At 39.4% G+C, this 19,643-nt stretch overlaps 1 protein-coding gene across 1 annotated transcript in view; it reads left to right on the forward strand.

Annotated features, from left to right (window-relative positions):
* CDH2 (cadherin 2) overlaps nt 1-19,563 on the forward strand; it is a 300,671-nt gene extending 281,108 nt beyond the window's left edge. The window contains exons 13-16 of the mRNA XM_044294069.1: nt 5,854-6,087; nt 10,177-10,316; nt 12,618-12,782; nt 18,168-19,563. Of these exons, the coding sequence (XP_044150004.1) occupies nt 5,854-6,087; nt 10,177-10,316; nt 12,618-12,782; nt 18,168-18,374 (746 nt within the window). The 3' untranslated portion in view covers nt 18,375-19,563. The remainder of the gene's footprint in view (nt 1-5,853; nt 6,088-10,176; nt 10,317-12,617; nt 12,783-18,167) is intronic.
* The last annotated feature ends 80 nt before the right edge of the window (nt 19,564-19,643 follow it).

Consider the following 19,643-nt stretch of genomic DNA (forward strand, 5'->3'; position numbering starts at 1 on the left):
TTGGGAATATATTTATAATAAAGTAATATTTATGTATTTTCATTTTCTTAATTCCCGGAAAAAACCCTTTGGATGTAGCTGGTTAACTCAGGTTTTCATCCAGATTAACCCAATACTAACTGAAGTCTATACACATAAGAGAGTGTCCTGGGGAAAAGTAGCTAGGCTTGTTCATTAAAACAGGTCTCCAACATTGTACAACTAAAGCATGGGAGCCTTGGAGAAATAAAATTTCCTGCGGAGTCTGGTCAGCCCAGTAATAGGACACAAACCATATTGTATCATCCTGTATCCTATGCTCCAAGACGAAAGACCAACATAAACAGCTCCAATGGCAAATTTTGCTTCAATTACTGTATGAGGGGGCTACAGATATTGGCTATTGGCTTTTGAATATCCAAACTGAATATACAGTGTAAGATCTCAGAATGTTTTATATACCCCTAGAATTATATTACAAAAGTACGACCTAAAGTAAGAAAAGAGTTAAAGTATAGGTTCTTTATACAAAGTCTGTTTGTTGTATATGTGATGCAGTATATTGTTTTTTTCTCTCTTAGCCTTTGTCTATTAGACTGCTTGTATTCAGACAAATTGAACCTGCTGCTATAGTTGTATTTCTTCCCAGCACTATTAATGTTATGAACTGTGATTCTGCTGATTGCTTTGTTACCTTGTCTTTTTAATACGACATTGTATACATAGCTGTGAGAAATGATCCGCTATTGTTACTTTTATAGAAAAAGCCTTTAAGTGCAACCCAGTGCCTTTACTTTTTTTGTTATCTGCAAAATATATTACTGAGTTTTATAGAGAAATGTGCTTTCCATTTTGCAAGGGGATATTATAGCTGGTAAATAGTTGTTATTTTTCAAAAGAACTTTGTAAAATCTTTTATGTGCAGAAACTTCTGCATTTAAGATCCTTGCAGTATAACTTGCTGCTCGCTAAACTAAGAGAATAGATGCTGTGTACCCATATAAAGACTCTGCACCAGAAACCCATTTTCTTCTTAGTTCTAAAACATTAAACGATTGTTGCTGCATTGTCGTTTTTGTGATACATTTGAGGCAAACCTACTTTGCAAACAGCAGGCAGCATTTTGATAGTGCTTACCTAATTGTCAAAGGCACATTAAAAAACCCTAATTAAACTTCTGACCCAAGACCCTATACACAGTGTTTGTTAGGCCTCTTTCACACGTTTTTCACGGATCCTTTGTACCGTTTGTTTTTTTCGTTGTGTTTATGTTCCGTTTTTCCGTATGGCATATACAGTAATTACATAGAAAAAACCGGGCTGGGCATAACATTTTCAATAGATGCTTCCGCAAAAACGGATGTGCATTTCCGTGTGTGTTCCTTTTTTTGGGCGGACTCATTGACTTGAATGGAGCCACAGAACGTGATTTACGGGCAATAATAGGACATGTTCTATCTTTCAACGGAATGGAAATACGGAAATGGAATGCATACGGAGTACATTCAGTTTTTTTGCGGAACCATTTAAATGATAGGTTCCGTGTACGAAACCCCCAAAAACGGCCCGTAAGCGGAAGAAAAAAAAACAATTGTGTGAAAGAGGCCTTACGTGAATCCTTTAAAAGATACCTGCATAGTACCCTATTTTTCCGCAGTATAAGACGCACCGGCGTATAAGACGCACCTAGGTTTTTGGGGAGGAAAATAAGAAAAAAAATATTTTTAACCAAAAGGTGTGCTGTGGGTTTGGAACTAGGTGGTCTGTGGATGGCACTATTACTGGGGATCTGTGGATGACGGACACTGTTATGGGGGGATCTGTGGATGACGGACACTGTTATGGGGGGATCTGTGGATGACGGACACTGTTATGGGGGATCTGTGGATAACGGACACTGTTATGGGGGGATCTGTGGATGATGGACACTGTTATGGGGGGGAACTGTGGATGACAGACACTGTTATGGGGGGATCTGTGGCTTGCACTGTTACAGGGGGATCTGTGGCTGGCACTGTTACGGGGGGGGGGGGGGATCTGTGGATGGCACTGTTATACATGTGTCATCCACAGACCCTCCCAGCCCATAACTGTGCCATCCACAGATCCCCCGCCGCTCCAGTATACTAATATAATATGTCTTATTCAATTAATAGTTATTAAATATGCCTCTTTATTCCTAAAAGTACCTTAAATCCTAAGCGCTTCAGTGCAATGCCGGCAGGCCGGGCAGCCGGCGCGGCGCGTCACTCACTGACGTCACTTGCCTGCGCCGCCTGCTTCATTCATAAAGTAGGCGGCGCAGGCACGTGACATCAGGGAGTTACGCTGCCGCCCGCCCGGCCTGCATTGTACAGATGCGCTTAGGATTTAAGGTACTTTTAGGCATAAAGGGGCATATTTAATAACCATTAATTGAATATGACATATTTTATTAGTACACCGGAGCGGCGGGGCGGGGCTATAGTACAGTGACTGCACCGCCCCGCCGCTATTGCCGGCCCCAGCTCCTCCTCCCAGTCCCTCCCCGAGTCCCCGCTCGCTTTACATCGCTGCCAGCGATGTAAAACTGACTGCATTCGCCGTATAAGACGCAGGGGCATTTCTCCCCCATTTTGGGGGAAGAAAAAGTGCGTCTTATACGGCGAAAAATACGGTAATACAAGCCCAGTGTCAGATGTGCTATGGTCTTCTGATTCCAATGCCGTTTCCCACATCCTGATCAGTGCCTGCATTCCAGAGTTGTTCATATTGTTGGTATGCAGATGAGCTGTTTTGGTGCAACGAGTGCACTTCTTTGCACCAAAAGCTCTATTCCTTATTGCATCCAGCCCTCCCCCCAGCTTGGAATGACCTGGCCAAGCAGGGAAGATGTAATCTCGCATGGTCCTGTGCTCTACTGCGTGAGCCAACTCTTCAACAACAATTGGCGCACAGGTAGTACAGTCCTGGTAACATAGTCATGACATTCGGCCATCCTGTTCAGCCTGTTATCCTGCAAAGTTGATCCAGAGGAAGGCAAAAAATAAAAACTATTGAGGTCAAGGAGAATTTTCCTCATTTAAAGGGATAAAATTACTTCCCATCAATCAGAATAACTCCCTGGATCAACGACCCCTCTCTAGTAGCTATAGCCTGTAATATTATTACACTCCAGAAATACATCCAGGCCCCTCTTCAGCTCCTTTATTGCACTCACCATCACCACCTCCTCAGGCAGAGAGTTCCATAGTCTCACTGCTCTTACCGTAAAGAATCCTTTTCTATGTTTGTGTACAAACCTTCTTTCCTCCAGACACAGAGGATGTCCCCTCATCACAGTCCTGGGTATAAATACATCATGGAAGAGATCTCTATACTGACCCCTGATATATTTATACAGAGGTCCAGTTATTACTTTAGTTGCCCTCCTCTGTACCCTCTCCAGCTCTGCTATGTCTGCCTTGTTTACAGGAGCCCAGAACTGTACACAGTACTCCACGTGTGGTCTGATTAGTGATTTGTAAAGTGGCAGGACTATGTGGCAGTACTGGTATTTTTCCTTCCCTTGTGCCTAACCTTACATTTCTCTTCCCAAGCCTCCAATCTATCCAGATCCATCTGTAGCAGTATAATGTCCTCTTTACACTTTACACAGTTTAGTGTCATCTGCAAAAATGTATACTTTACTGTGCAGGCCTTCTACAAGATCATTAATAAATATATTGAACTGAATAGGAGCCAACACTGACCCCTGAGGTACCCCACTAGTGACAGTGACCCAATCTGAGTGTGTACCGTTAATAACCACCCTCTGTTTTCTATCACTGAGCCAGTTACTTACCCACATACAGACGTTTTTTCCTGGTCCAAGCATTCTCATTTTATATACTAACCTTTTATGTGGTACAGTGTCAAATGCACTGGGACACATTTCTCCTGCCTGGACCTATCATACATAACTGGATGCAATAAGGAGCGGAGCTTTTTCTGCAACGAAGTGCAACAGTAATGTCTTGGTTGCACCAAGCTTCTTATTTGCATATAAAAAAATCTATGATTTCTGAGGAATGCAGAAGCGTTGGAATCAGGAGAACAGAGCACATCTAACACTTTACATACTATGGAGGTATGTGGTGACAGATTCCCTTTAAAGGCATCTCCCCTTCTCTTCTACCCAAAATTTGCACTAAAATTTTTGGCAGAACTGATGTGCTACATTCATTTATATTGGCCTGCACATGTGGTTTACTTGTCTGGAAGAATTTTCATTTTGAAATAGTTTGGTACTATAATCCAGAGTGTTTGACATAATTTGCCTCTGGCAGCACCCCGGTGGAAGTTATTGTAGAGGTAGTTACTAACTTTGCTCTGCTACTATAGTAAATGTTCCACGAGTATTCTGATGAGACCGTAGTCTTTATTATACAGTAATGCATGGGCAGGGCCGTTTGAAGGAATTTGGGGGCCCCAAGCAAAATAGACATGGAGGTCTCCCCCCCCCTCCACGCCCTCCCCACCTTACGCACGCAAAGCCTACAGGAACCACAGTATAGCCATACAGTTTAAGTTCACCCACACTTTATATAAATAAAAAAGGAGGTTTACAGTGCAAATACTGTGGATGGCACTGTTTAGGGGGGATCTGTGGATGGCACTGTTTAGGGGAGGGGAGATCTGTGGATGGCACTGTTTAGGGGAGGGGAGATCTGTGGATGGCACTGTTTAGGGGAGGGGGGATCTGTGGATGGCACTGTTTAGGGGGGATCTGTGGATGGCACTGTTTAGGGGGGAGATCTGTGGGTGGCACTGTTTAGGGGAGGGGGGATCTGTGGATGGCACTGTTTAGGGGAGGGGGATCTGTGGATGGCACTGTAGGGGGATCTGTGGATGGCACTGTTTAGGGGGGGATCTGTGGATGGCACTGTTAAGGGGGGATCTGTGGATGGCACTGTTTAGGGGGGAGATCTGTGGGTGGCACTGTTTAGGGGGGAGATCTGTGGATGGCACTGCCATCCACAGATCCCCCTACAGTGCCATCCACAGATCCCCCTCCCCGACGCTCACAGCAGTATATTTATAAACTAATCAGTAACTACTTTAACTTTATTCATTGCTCATTGCTGAGCTCTTAACTTGGATTATTTGGATATCTCTTACTTTGTCTTCGCTCCGGTAACTAACAGCAGGCAGTGCAGGCGGCGCTCACTCACTGACGTCACGCGCCTGCGCCGCCTAGTGGGAGGAGCAGGCGCCTGACGTCAGTGACAGTGAGTGAGCGCCGCCCCCCGCTGCCTGCTGTTAGTTACCGGAGCGAAGACAAAGTAAGAGATATCCAAATAATCCAAGTTAAGAGCTCAGCAATGAGCAATGAATAAAGTTAAAGTAGTTACTGATTGGTTTAAAATATACTGCTGTGAGCGGCGTGGCCCTGTATATTCTAACCCCCAGGCAAGCGTCCCCGTCACCATGGGAACGCCTGGGGGTTAGAATATACCATTGGATTTGAGTTTTTGCGATCTCACTGAGCTCGTAAAACTCAGATCCGATGGTATATTCTAACCCGCAGGCAAGCGTCCCCGTCACCATGGGAACGCCTGGGGGTTAGAATATACCATCGAATCTTCTGAGTTACTCTGTTTGGCCCCGTCCAGCTCGGGGCCCCAACCAGCTCGGGGCCCCAAGCAATTGCTTGTTTTGCCTGTCCCTTAGCGACGGGCCTGTGCATGGGCAGGCTGCATGTCACAAAACATCCCTGTTACTTTTACTTAAAATATAGTTTAATGCTTCCCTATTTCTGATTGCATCTCTTCATTTAATGAAGTAAATCTGATTAACCGCTAAAATTAATTAGCAATTATGCAAGCAAGTGATGCAATTGTTGCTTTCTTTTAGGTGACCATGCCCAGCTCAGTCTGAAAATTTCCTCCCTCGATGATGGAATTTATAACATTCCTATTCAGATCACAGATTCAGGAAATCCTTCTTTGTCAAACACTTCATACCTCCGTGTAAAAGTCTGCTCCTGTGACATGAATGGATACTGCAGCGGAGTGGCCCCCATCATTGGCACTGGTCTGGGCACAGGAGCCATCATTGCAATTCTTCTGTGCATCATCATTTTGCTCAGTAAGTACACCAGACATTGAATTTCAGCATTATCTTGTATACCATGACTTGCCAAACTGTGAGAACACTGGATGAAAGATCCTGAAAAGGCTGTAGTGCAAATAATTCTTTTTTTAGTATCTGTACATAAGAGGGGACAACAGGTCCTTCAGTCAAATGCTGGTAAAGGGAGTGTGCCATCAGAAAATGACCTATTGTTTAAATCACATTTTTATGTTAAACATTTTTTAGAAATTTTGTTGTTTTTTTATATTAATTTTTCTATGTCACTATCAATATTTTAAAAAATATATATATAATCCTGCAGCCATTAAGCCTATATTTAAAAAAAAAAATATTATATAATCCTGCAGCCATTAAGCCTAAAATATGTTAAAGTATTTTTTATTTTTTTTGGAGTATTGGATTGTGGTGATTAATATCACCTTGGTGGCCCTATTTCAACTTTTCACTGTGTATTCAATTACCCCTTAATTCCACAGTTTTGTTCCTTGTACTGCCTGCTTTTATCTGTGCTTAAAATAAGGTTGCTAGGCATGGTCCGTCTATGTGTTGAAGGACGGATGACGCAGAAGCAGGCTGCGTGCAAGGTCAGATTACTGACAGCCAGGGACTGTAAGTAAATGATTAAAGCCAGGTCCTCCCCAGCAGCTGATAACAGTGCCTGGGCTGTGTGCACTTCTCCCTGTCCCTGCGCTTGGCAGACGCTCCCTCACTCAGCAGAGCTGGAGAATGCAGAGTTGAAGCAGCGCAGACCAGGGAAGGGAGATCTGCCGTCTGCTCAGTGTATAAATGAAAGCAACATGTGGTAGGAGATTAACCCTTTAGGGGGGGAGGGCTCTGGTTACTGACACTTTTGGGGGGCTACTGTTACTGGCTAGTGAGGGCAGGCGGAATTAGCCTCAGGGTGAGGGCAGTGGCGGCCATCTTAACTGAATAGTGAATTTGCAGTTTTATGCATACTGGTTGCTAAGGGCTGAATCTTATTAAATATGGGGTAAGTCAGTCTAATAATAACTGATTCTGGAATATCATGTTATTAGTAACTACATATATGAAAATTAAAATTAGGGTCTAAATGTGACAGTTATCCTTTAAGACCTGTCTTTTGAGAGTAGCTACATGGGATATAGACACAATGGACAGAAGCTGACCCCATTGACTTTTATGGGAGAGTTTTCTAGGCATGCATTATGACCTGTGTAGAGGTCAGGAGGGCGTGGATATCACCTATTGTAAATGGTGGATTCTATGTTATCTATACAGAGGTGTCACTTCTACCTGTGGTGCTATGATGATAATGGCCAGTAGTTACCTATAAAGAACAGGAAAACATAACCTATTATTGTGAAAATTGCAGGATTATATGCAGCTTTTTTTAAATATAGATGGTGACATCCACCGGAACAGACTGCCAGAGTTCACAATATAACCTTAGATACACATTCTGGCAAAAAAACAGCCTACTGGAGTATACCATATTGGGTATAGCCGGATACAACCAGCTATATTCTCTCATTGACTATAATGTGATCCAAGGCCATCTGGCCATGTTCCGGCATACATGCTGGGTATCGTCCAAAGCTTTTTTTTTTTTTTTGTCCGGCCAAAACCCAGCTTCAATGCTGTAACAAGGCCGGACCCCATTACAGTCAATCGCTGCAGCAGCCGGCTCGGCAGTATCCAGCTATATGGTACATTCTGGCTGGCTGTTCTTCTGACACAATGTATATTGCTGCTGCAGCTGTGAAAGAAGCCTTATATGTGTGCAATTATTTGTTATACCACAGTAATAAATAAAAAATATTGTTTTTTATAAAGCAATATGTTATTTTAAGAAGGTTTTTCTTATAAGATTACTTGATTAATCGTAAAAAATAATCGATAGAATACTCGATTACTAAAATAATTGTTTACTGCAGCCCTAGTCACAAACACTTATTTAAGCCTCATTCTTGTCAGTAAGAAAATAATTGAGCTGCAATGAATGTTTATAAGGTCAGAGATAGAGCTGGTCAGCTGAGCTGTCTGATGGAAAGAATAAAAATACAGTTCCTGGTACTAGGGAATCTCAATGCTGTACAGAGAAAGGGGCTCAACATTTTTAATAAAGACCAATTGAAAAAATGATTTTTAGCTCAAAAGGAGTACAATACAATAATAAAAATATGCCCCTAAAGGTGTATGTAGCCTTAAAACATCATTCATGCTGTTACCCAAAGAAAAGATGAGAAGTTTACACTCATAAATTATTATTCTATGATTTTGTTTTCCCTGCATTAGGCAAGCTACTTAGTGAATACCTTTACCTTGCTATACGCAGATATTCTAAGAATAAGAATGAGGCTTGTCTCAATGATCAAATAGGAAAAGTACATCCATGCTGCCAGCACACTAAGGAAGACACATGTAGCGCAGCTAAACAGAGCATTCCGCAAGCCACATAAATAATTCTAGCAGTACTGTATTTTCCTCTGGTACTCATAAGAATACTGCAGTGGTGTGATGGATCTTATCATCATCTGAATTCATGTCATGTAATGGGAGAAACAGACTGAGATTCTGGATGTGTCTCTGCTTATTGTTTACATGTAAAGTGGGTTAAGAAGCAATGGTAATGATACAGATGACGAGCATAAAATGTTTAATAAATGATTTTTGCAGATCACAATGACACATTACATTGAGCATGTCACCGGGCACTTTACAGCTAGTGGAAGCAGACAATAGCGGTGTAAGCGCAGAACATCATTTCCAGTACAAGCCTATGACAGCTCTGCGTGTGATGGGTGTACACAATTCCGGTTCAGCAAAAAAATATGGCTGCTAATACAGGTCTACCAGCCGTGGTGTACAGATCTCAGAATGGTCCATAATAAAATTATGGCCCCTTGCCCACGCCCCCCCCCCCCCCCCCCCCCAACGGTTTGCGTCAAACACTCCTAGGCAATGCAGAAAGCAAAATGCAGCATCCCAAATTTCTGAAGAATTAACACTTTTTATTATTAAAAGAAAATCACCCTTGGCCTTACACACTTTAGTCAATTTCTATTTCAGAAAATGTGGAGCAGGTCCTTCAAAATATAGCACTCGCTCTGAACAATGTATTTCTCACTGTATTTACTTTACAACAGACAACTGTAATAAATGTATTGATAAATCTTTCCCTTCACATAATAGAGTATATTACAAAACTAGCTGCCTGCAGCCACCACTAGGTGGAGCTAAGTGCAAAGGAATTTATATTTAGTGAGATGCCCCTAGTGGCAGATGCATGAATACAGTCCTTTCATATTGGGAAAAGAGGAAGTTCAGTGCTGTGCCTCTCCTCCCCCGGGTCCCATGGCAGTGGCATGCCTCCATTGAAGGAACGCCACTGCATATCAGGTTTTCTAGTGTCTCGAAAGAAAATCAGCCTAGTTATTCGGCAGTACAGTAGGAAGCCCATCTGACAACTGGTGTTATCACCCTATGATTTGTAACCATGTCGTCATAAATATAGCTGAACAGAAATGTTATCAATGTAGCACATGAGGACGATTGAGGCATTTAGATTTAATACTGATTTTATGGGAGAAGCTCTGTAAGAAGAACTTCTTTAAAATTGGTTCATAGTTGAAATATTACCATAGCAATAGAACAGAGCTGTAATCTCTCAAAATCAAATAACCAGATCAGAATGTGTATTGTGTGAAACATCTGCAGCACAGATGATTTACAGGCTTTCAGCTTGTTTTTATGTTCTACAGATTTGTTTTACAGTTGTTAAAACCGATGTCGAAGGCAAATTGATTTACTTGTTCAAGTTAAAGTGTATTAATATTTAAAAGCCTTAGTTAAACTAATTGCCTTACTTAATTTGTCTACAAGAGAAATCAGATATGTTTAAAGCAAGATTTGGAAATAATTGGGTGAAAATTCCATTATGGGCTCAAGCCAAATATCACATTTCTATTAGTCTTCCTTTGTACCGTGTAAATTAATGAATCTGTTGGTGCCTTAGTCACAAATTGCATTCATTAAACAAACGCCTTTAAGTACAGTTCTTTCCCTATTTAACTCATTATTATTATTATTTGTATACCACAGCTCTAGTCTTGATGTTTGTGGTATGGATGAAACGCCGCGATAAGGAAAGACAAGCCAAACAGCTTCTTATTGACCCCGAGGATGATGTCAGAGACAATATCTTGAAGTATGATGAAGAAGGTGGAGGAGAGGAAGATCAGGTAATAATACCTACTATACAAAAAATTAAGGGGGTCATTTATCATTCTGAAGTACTCTTAATTAGCCGTATTTCAGCCGCAGATTGCAGCGCAACAGCTAGTTGCTCCTCAATCTGCAACTTCCCCCCCACTCATTACATGTCTAAATAAGTGGGCAGGGAGGTGGACGGGTCGATAGGCAGGTCTCATTTACCACTTTCTACGCCTGTTTCAGCCGTAGAAAAAGGTCTAAATGTGAGACAGCTCAGAAGCTGTCTAACATTTAGAACTGGCGATGGATGCGCCAAAGTTATGGAGTGGCTGGCGCCTCTTCATAACTTTGACGGAACCAAGGCCATGTTAGGGCTTTATTAAGACAGTCTAATAAAGTGATACTCTCTGAGTTTGAGTTGAATTTCAGCCGGACCCAACATGCATGTGTATAGAAGAGTTGTTAGGGAGTCAGGAGGGATAGTTGTTAGATGACAGCTATTGCATGTATATGCGCAGCTTTAGGTGAGCAGACTGACTTTAAGGCTACTGTGCTAGAGCTAGCCAAGTAAAAATAGAGGGATGGCACTCAAATCATTTGTGTTGTATGGATGGATATATTTATTAAGGGATGGCTTGATGTGCCTGATCGAGTAAAAAACGAAGTAAAAACTAAGTATAATATTCCGAGGTTATTAGAAGAAAAGTATATCATAAAAGCAAATCACTAATAAATATGAATATCAAATGTAAAAGAACAAATAGTAGTATCAATATAAAATCGACATATTGGTGGTAAAATGGTATATTAAATGTCAACTTAGTAAAATCCTGTTGGAAAAAAGGAAGCAAGTCTTATAAGCCTGTTGGAAAAAAAATGTGTTGGAAAAAAATTCAGGCTCATGTTATAATGTCCGGTGGAAAAAATTGGATAAAGTATTCTGATATACAATATCCTGATATACCATAAAATAAATGTCAATTATGTAAAATCCTGCTGGAGAAAAGAAAGCACGTCTTGTAAACCTGTTGGGGAAAAAGTCCAGTCTCATACCATGGTATCCGGAAATATAATAAAGTATCCTGATATGGGCTGAAAATTTAGTGACTTTCTTTAGGAGTAATATGAGGGGTAAGTATCTCCTTATAACCGGAATAATCGCATCCGATTTAGTATAAATAGTTCTTCACAGGTCCAACAATAATAAGCTGTGAAATAGACAACTGCTGCTATGTAAGCAGGTACATTACCCTCCTGGTGGCCGTTAGAGCTAACCAGGCAGAGATCTGCTGATATGCGCACTTCCGAGAATACCTAGCCAAGCTGAGCGGTATCTACACATGCACAGTCACCAGTGTGCACAACAGGTGCAACAAACTGTAACAAAGGGATTTCATTGCACTAGAGGTAATAAGATAACTTGGGGTAGCTGCTAGTTAAAATAATATCAATGAAGCATATACAATATAAATAGGACAGCCATTTTTCTAGACTTCCGTAAAGACAATAAATACAATCAGCCTCTGCCCAGATTAATATCGGGTATATAGACTGTGTCCATGGAGATTAGAAGTTTGGTGTAGAGTCAGGTGTATGATGGAAATAGTATGTGGCATGCCTGGAATAAACCTGTTCATTGTGACATTATTTCCTCCTTCAAGCTGTAAAATGTAGTAAAGTGTACATGTGGTAAATGCTGTGTGGAGGCTTTGATAGTCTAAACCCATGGTAGTAACCTGTTTTATAAGTCCACCAGGGTATTATGTTGCTATTCAGAGAGTATATTTGTAATACAACGTGTAAGCGTGCATGGAATGGCGAAAGCGTTTATACAGTTGTAAAATGAACCTGGCCAAAATGTCGCCTGCGCTTGTATTTGAGTACAGCTGTGTACTTTGAAGTGCAATGTAAATGTTGCATCTTGTAAAAGGAGAAACACAACTTCCTATTTCACACATAATAAATTAGCATTTTTTTCTTAAGGTGTTGATTGCATCAGAAAGTTCTGAGGTGTTTTGTCACCTCCTGTGAGCGGTGCATATTATCTTTTCCATTATTGCTCATAAGTAAAACGTGGGAGATCATCCTGCACGTGGCCATAGTCTAAGATTTGCATCAAGATGCAATAAAATAATATTTAATATACAAAATATTACTAGATAATAAAAATACGGTAATATAACATAATAGATCATATTTAAAATATATGTAATAATATATAACAATAAAAATGATATCATAAAGGATGTAATCTAAAAATAGCTTAAATGGTGATTTGCTGCTTGTTTTTTTTTTTCTTCACAATAATACCTTTTTTTAATTTATTTTAGGACTATGATTTAAGCCAATTGCAACAGCCTGACACAGTAGAACCAGATACAATTAAGCCTGTGGGCATACGGCGCATGGATGAAAGACCTATTCACGCAGAGCCACAGTATCCTATCCGATCAGCCGCTCCACATCCTGGTGATATTGGAGACTTCATCAATGAGGTGAATTATAATGCCTTCCTATTGATACTACAGAATTACTGAAGACTTCTTCAAAATTTATGGTTTGGGTTTATAATTCTGAAACTATGAGAGACATATTTTTTGTCTTGGCCTGTGGGTTTAGTACTACAGCATTCACTGGATCGGTTTAATCTGTAGCTAAATGTCTGTCTAATGCCATAAATATATTCACATTTTGGATAATGATGATATATAGTAGTTCTGAAATACAAAGTTTTCTGGGAAAAAGCATTAAAGCTTGACAGCATTTAACGAAATGAGTATTGTTTAAAATACCTACAACAAGTTGAACTTATATTTCATTAAGTTTTAATATGGGCAGAAACCTGGCAACAAGTGTTAAGTTCTCCTGCCGTAGCAGTACAAACATTGGGGAACTTAATTAAATGGTTGGGTCTTTTTTTTTTTTGTAGCTGCTCTCAACCTTCACTAAACAAATAAGAGACTCCCTTTAAGTTGAAATGCCCCAATATCCTATAAGGGAGTGAATGCAAGTTTGTATATGGCATATAAGTTTCAGTAGCTCAATGGAAGGTTCTTGGGCAGATAAAGCAGATAGATGAGCACCAGTCATACCACAGATAATCTCAATCAGGGACCAGATCAGGGCTCAGCTGCAAAAAAAACTGGTCAACAAAGTGTCAAGTGCTTCTAATGAACTACTGTGTATGTCTACATTAAACAAGCTAAGGATTAAAACTGATCTTTCCAAAAACTCTTTCCCTGCGTAAAATATTGAGAACATGGACTGCTCGGACTTTGTTTTCAAAGTAATTTATAAAATTTGTTGCTAGTCCATTAACAAAGAAACAGAAGGGTAACTTGAAGCTCTTTCACCCAAATACAAATGTCATAATCCACTACCCCACTTACTATGTGCCATTTATAATACTAGCATGTTCTTGTGGCAGACGAGAAAGAGAAAATGCGAGCAGGCACACACCAATCATGAACAGGATTGCAAGACCAGATGGACAAAACTATACATTAAACATCTAGAGAAATGCAAAACCCTACAAAAAGTCACATCTCCAACAGCGTACAAAATAGCATAATTGTTATTGTAGCCAAAAACACATTAAAATTCTTTATACAGAAGTTCTATGGTTAAATAAAAGGCACAATGTGACATTCAAAGCATATACAGGAAAATCTTATACCAAATACATAGATTTCATAGCCAGAAGTCTGGGGTCTTGCACCAAACCCTGTCCCCACGCTGGTTAAGCCAACTTCCTCAGGAGTCTAAGATTTGCCTTTATATGCACTGGATGCCTAACATATTTATGCCCAGTAGTAATGTCTTCATTTTTCATAGTGTTTATACTCTGAACTCCTTGGTTACTTACTACTTTCTGGTAATGAACTACCATACACCTGAGATGGTCTTTGGCCAAACCCTTGTTAGGCCAACAGCTATTTCTCCCCCACACTCTACATATACACTCTTGGCCAAGCATGCACATGTTCTCAATAGGGAGTGGTGGTTTATCATCCTTGAATTTCAATGTGCCCTTCTTTCCCCCGACATCTACCATCAGAGGAAAGTCAAGACATTACCATACACATTAGATGGTTATCCAGTCTCACCAAAATTGGCGGATACAGCCAACATTCATTAGTTGTGTATTGCCACTTTAAGTTTTGAACCCTGTGCAGCTAATTGACATGTTAACGCCCATTTTACACCCATTTCCTCTTGGTTTCCCCGAATGCTTGTCTTGAACATTTAATCAGCAACAAAAGGCGCCAGCTCTATATTTCTATACTACTAAAAGAACTGGCTACTGTATTCAGAGGAGGAATTCATTTGGCTGGAAAATAATAGTCTACCACTACTGCATTGTCTCTTAAATTCAATTATAAACCAAATTTAATAATAGTTAATTTTTATTTCCCTCACGTATTCCCCCTTTCAGTTGGTGAGAATGGTTGAAATTCAATACCTTCATAATTACCAAGAGTTGTTTCAAATAGGATTAGTGTATAGAGCAGCCAAATTAAATCAGTTATGTAAGTGCTTTATACACTTGTCTTGTGAAGCATTTTAACAGCCCTGTGAGTTGTTTTTTAAGTTATTCAAGCAAGGGCAGCAGTGTACATTATAGGGAAGGACAAAATGTCTTCCTTGATTTACCCAGTTAATGTTTTTCTCTTAGAGTAGCTAAATGCATAAAACAATATGTGGTTAATACCATATCTATATGCTAGAGATGACTTCTAAACATTGCTTCTTCATTCATTAGTAGCACTGTTCTGCTGTTACACAGTTGATAGAGGGGTTTTCCAGTGGTTTTTGGTGTCAGAGTAGCTTAAAAAGATAGAAGAAGCATTACTCAGCTCCACCATTCCCCTGCCGCCACCTCAAAATACCCTCTTAACCAGTCATTGGATTCAATGGTGACCAGCTTCAGCCAGTGACATTTCCTGTGCATTGAGATGGATACCAGTAGTACATACCAGCAGAGACCCATAAAAGCATAATCGGGGGGAACAGTGGGTAAAATGCTTCTTTTACGTTTTTCTGCCACTCCAGCTAGAAACGTTTTAAATATTCCTGGTGGTTCCTTCAGTAGGTGTAGCTAGTGTGCCCTGTGGCAAAAATGTAATGCTTGTAGGTTAGCTATGAGGACCTTATGGAGGTTTGGGTCCCAATTCAATGTATAGAGCTCTGTACATATGAGAATCTATATGTAAAACCATACATTTTCACTGTGTATACTTTTAACCATTTGTTGGGCTCAGCATTTTACCAGAGAAGAATTTTCCTGGAATGAGCACTCTTGCAAAATACCCTCTTAGCCAATCATTGTCTTCAATGGCAACCACCTTTAGACAGTGATTGACGCTTCTTTAATGTTTTTCAGCCTTTCCAACTATTATCCTTTTAAAATTCCTGTTGGTTCCTTCAGTAGGGGCAACTAGTGTTTCCTGTGCAACTGTACAAGTGGAACGCATTTAATGCTTGTAGGTTAGCTATGAGGACTTTAGGGAGGTCTGGGTCCTAATTACATTTTGCTCAGTCAATCTCCCTTTCACAGTGTAAACTTGCATAAGGCATCTCAGGGGTTCTACTGCATAGGGTTCTACACATATGAGAGTCTATATGCTGAACCATAGATTTTCACTGTGGATAATGGGTAACACTTACAATTTTTACCAGAAAATGTTTTAATGCATGAGTTGCTCATTCCCAGAAAGAAATTATCAGAAAAAATGCTGAGCCCAAGATATGGTTAAATATCTTGGGCTCAGCATCTTTCCAGAGAATTTTTTTCCGGGAATAAGCAACTCATGCATTAAAACATTTTCTAGTAAAAATTGTAAGTGTTACCCAGTGGAACCAATTATTCAATTTTTTTGGTTTCTAGAGCAAGTTTGGAAATAGTACAAACAGTGATCTATTTGGTTGCTACAAGTAGTCAGTGACCCTTGTTTGAATATATTTTATTCTATGAGACCATAGCATAATCAGAAAACTCTCCTCCTCTAATTCCAAGTGTCTGTCTTTTGAGTTTACTCTTCGTATTTTTCCATTAGCTCCTAAATGTGTTTTCCTTAAATCATGTTTGGTTCTGCCGATTCTTTCAGTCATTAGTCTCAATGGCTTACTAAGTTCAGGCACATTCCTCAGTTAAATATCTCAAGAATTTATTCCTTCTTACTTAATTCTACCAACATTGTAATCCATTTGTAAATTATATCTTGGCTTGTCAGCTGTGCCCATTTCAGTCCATGCAAAACTCTTTATTTAGATTCCTCCATCTATGAAAAAAATCCCTTGAACATCCACTAATCTTCACGCTGGCCTTCTAGCTCCATGAAATTAAGAATTATAACCTTTACTTGGAAATGCTGTAATCATTTTGTCTTGCTATGTCATCAATCCTGTCAGTAATAAAGTATTTCCCTATTTTCCTTTCTCATTTAACCAGCGGTGTTCAAAGATTTCTAGATTACTAAAATGTATTTTCTTTATTTTATATGTTTCCCTATGTTCATGTTTTTCTAAATATATGTAAGTTTTTATTATATTATAAACAATGCCTATACTTTATTATTGCAATTAGTATTGTTTGTAATCATTGATATACAATTATTTGATTACCGGTATATGTATATGTATATATATATATTTATATATATTTATATATGTCATGGTTTAGGTTATGTTCTGCCAAGGTGCCATTTTGGGGGGGAAATAGTGCAGAAACTGCAATGGAGGCTTCTGACAGAAATGATCAGTTCACCTCTGCAGTTGTGAACATTAGACCATGCAGAAACTGTAGAACCCTTAAAGGGAATCTCCAGCTTTATACATCATGTCCTTTTCAGGTCCAACATTTTGTGCTGATTGATTCCTTAATATATCTTTATAGTGGTTGGTGTTTTTTATTTTTTTCTAAAACAGAGCTCCAAGTTCTTTGCATAGACTGGCATATGGGGGTGTAGCCTAACTGAGTCAGGGCATGGCTTAGCTGAGCCAGGGGGCGGAGTTGTAATGTCTGACTTTTTAGGGTGGTCTGAGTGGCCAGCCAACTGGGAGCATGTGGAGCTTTTTGCAAACTTTGTAATTATGGAGCTAAATATGTAAAGATATGCAGTGCTCCCTCTAGTGGTGACTGCAGGCAGCCCATCTATAAAAAGATGAGACGTCGTTATAGGAAAAAAAGGAAAACTTTTCAAAATTAATGGCATTAGAAAGGTAAATCAAGGTTTTATACACTTGGCACATTGCAAAAAAACAACACTTAGGATTATTATTCTAGATCAGTAGGCACTACATCCTCTAGATGGTTTTTAGTCAAGAATACTTCAGTAATCTGTCATGTAACAAAGCATAATCCACGGCAACCAATCAGAGCTCCCGTATCATTTCTTCTGTGAAATATGCAAATATGCACTGATTGGTTGCTAGTGGCAACAAATTCAATTTTACTGTTAAACCGTTTTCATAAATAGGTCAAATAGGAATTTAGGAAATGTATACAAGATGGGCATTCACTTCAAATATGTGATAGTGCTGACGATGAGGAACAAAATCAGTGGGGAGTTTATGGATGATCAGTTTAAGTTAGTTTAATGTAGTAAGAATTAGTGATGGTTTGTTAGTGGTAATGTATTATGAGAATCCAGAATATATCTCACATGTTACAGGACACAGGATGTAAAATAATTTTAGATGACATATTATTATTTTTTTAAATGGATGTCTGAATGATAAACCAAACCAATATGAATTATGTATATATTGCTCTATTTGAATAGAGAAGCGATGCCATCACTATACCTGAAGCCGCCATTGATATTGGCATCCATGTGCTTGCTATAAATTGCTAAAATTGCTATTTTTTCTTTTCATAGGGGCTGAAGGCAGCAGACAATGACCCCACGGCTCCACCTTATGACTCTCTCTTAGTGTTTGACTATGAAGGTAGTGGTTCCACTGCTGGCTCTCTAAGCTCCCTGAACTCATCAAGTAGTGGTGGCGAGCAAGATTACGATTACCTAAATGACTGGGGCCCCCGCTTCAAGAAACTTGCCGATATGTACGGAGGAGGAGATGATTGAACTTTGGAATGAACTTTCGTTTTTGTGGACAAGAACAAACATTTGAACTGATATTCCCAAAAAGCGTAAAGAAGCTTGGCTTTAACTTTGTAGTCTACTAGCACAAGTGCTTGTTTGAAGGCTTTGGCATAGGCTGCAAACCAATTTGGGCTCAGTGGGAATATCAGTCATCCAATACTGTTTGGAAAAAAAAACATGATTGAGCTCAGTTACACTTGAATTTTACAGTACAGAAGCACTGGGATTTTATGTGCCTTTTTGTACCTTTTTCAGATCGGATTTAGTTTTATGTTCAACGCTTTAATGGTACTGATTTCTGAAAGGGTGAAAAGACAAGGTATGTTGTGAGTGCGGTGGCGTAAGTAATTACAAGGATTTTCTTCATCATGCCTTTTTTTTTTCTCTTTTTTTTTTACGTTGTGTTGCATTCGTTATAATCTGGAATAAAGAACAAATTTCACTAGAATAACTTTTATTAGCCGCGAACAAATCCATGTGATTGACATGTACAGTGCATTATACTTAGTTGTAGGTATTAGGTTTATTTCATTGGAAGTCTACAGGATTTTGCAGTTGGTTGCAGGAAAAGGGAGTTGTCATATCACCAGTTTCTAGCATAATTTACTTTTTTTTGTAGCAGGATTGATTTTTCTTTCACAAGATAGGCACATTTTGGTCTTAATGTACACTCTTTTCATTTGGGTATTTTTTTCACTTCACTGTAAAAATGGTATGTGTACATAATGTTTTCTCAACATAGTCTATAAAGAAGTTTCCAAGCTTCAGAACATGTGTATGTATTATTTGGACTATGGATTCAGGTTTTGCATGTTTATATCTTTTTTTCTTTATGAATAAAGTATTTACAAAACAGGTGACAAACATAATTATGTTAAAGTAGACAAACTGTAGAATCCGTACACCTTTTTTTTCTATTATTCTTGATTTGGGAGGGTGAAAACAAAAAGTTCTTAGCACAAATGTTTTACATAATTTGTACCAAAAAACAAAAACAAATCAGATAGGGGCAAACCGATGTCGGTGGCACTACTAATACATGTTTAAAGGGGTGGGAAGCTTTTAAACTGGAGAGACTTTGACAACGGCTTTGCCTCTGTATTGTGTACCAGAATATAAATGATGCACCTCTGACCCCACGTTCTGAATAAAATGCTAATTTTGGATCTGGTGACTGGTTTGATTTTTTTTTTTCGTTTCCACTTCAACAATTTTAGATGCTGATAAAAATCCCAAGATGCCTTGAATTCA

This window comes from Bufo gargarizans, chromosome 5 (genome assembly GCF_014858855.1).
Source record: "Bufo gargarizans isolate SCDJY-AF-19 chromosome 5, ASM1485885v1, whole genome shotgun sequence".
Taxonomy (NCBI): domain Eukaryota; kingdom Metazoa; phylum Chordata; class Amphibia; order Anura; family Bufonidae; genus Bufo; species Bufo gargarizans.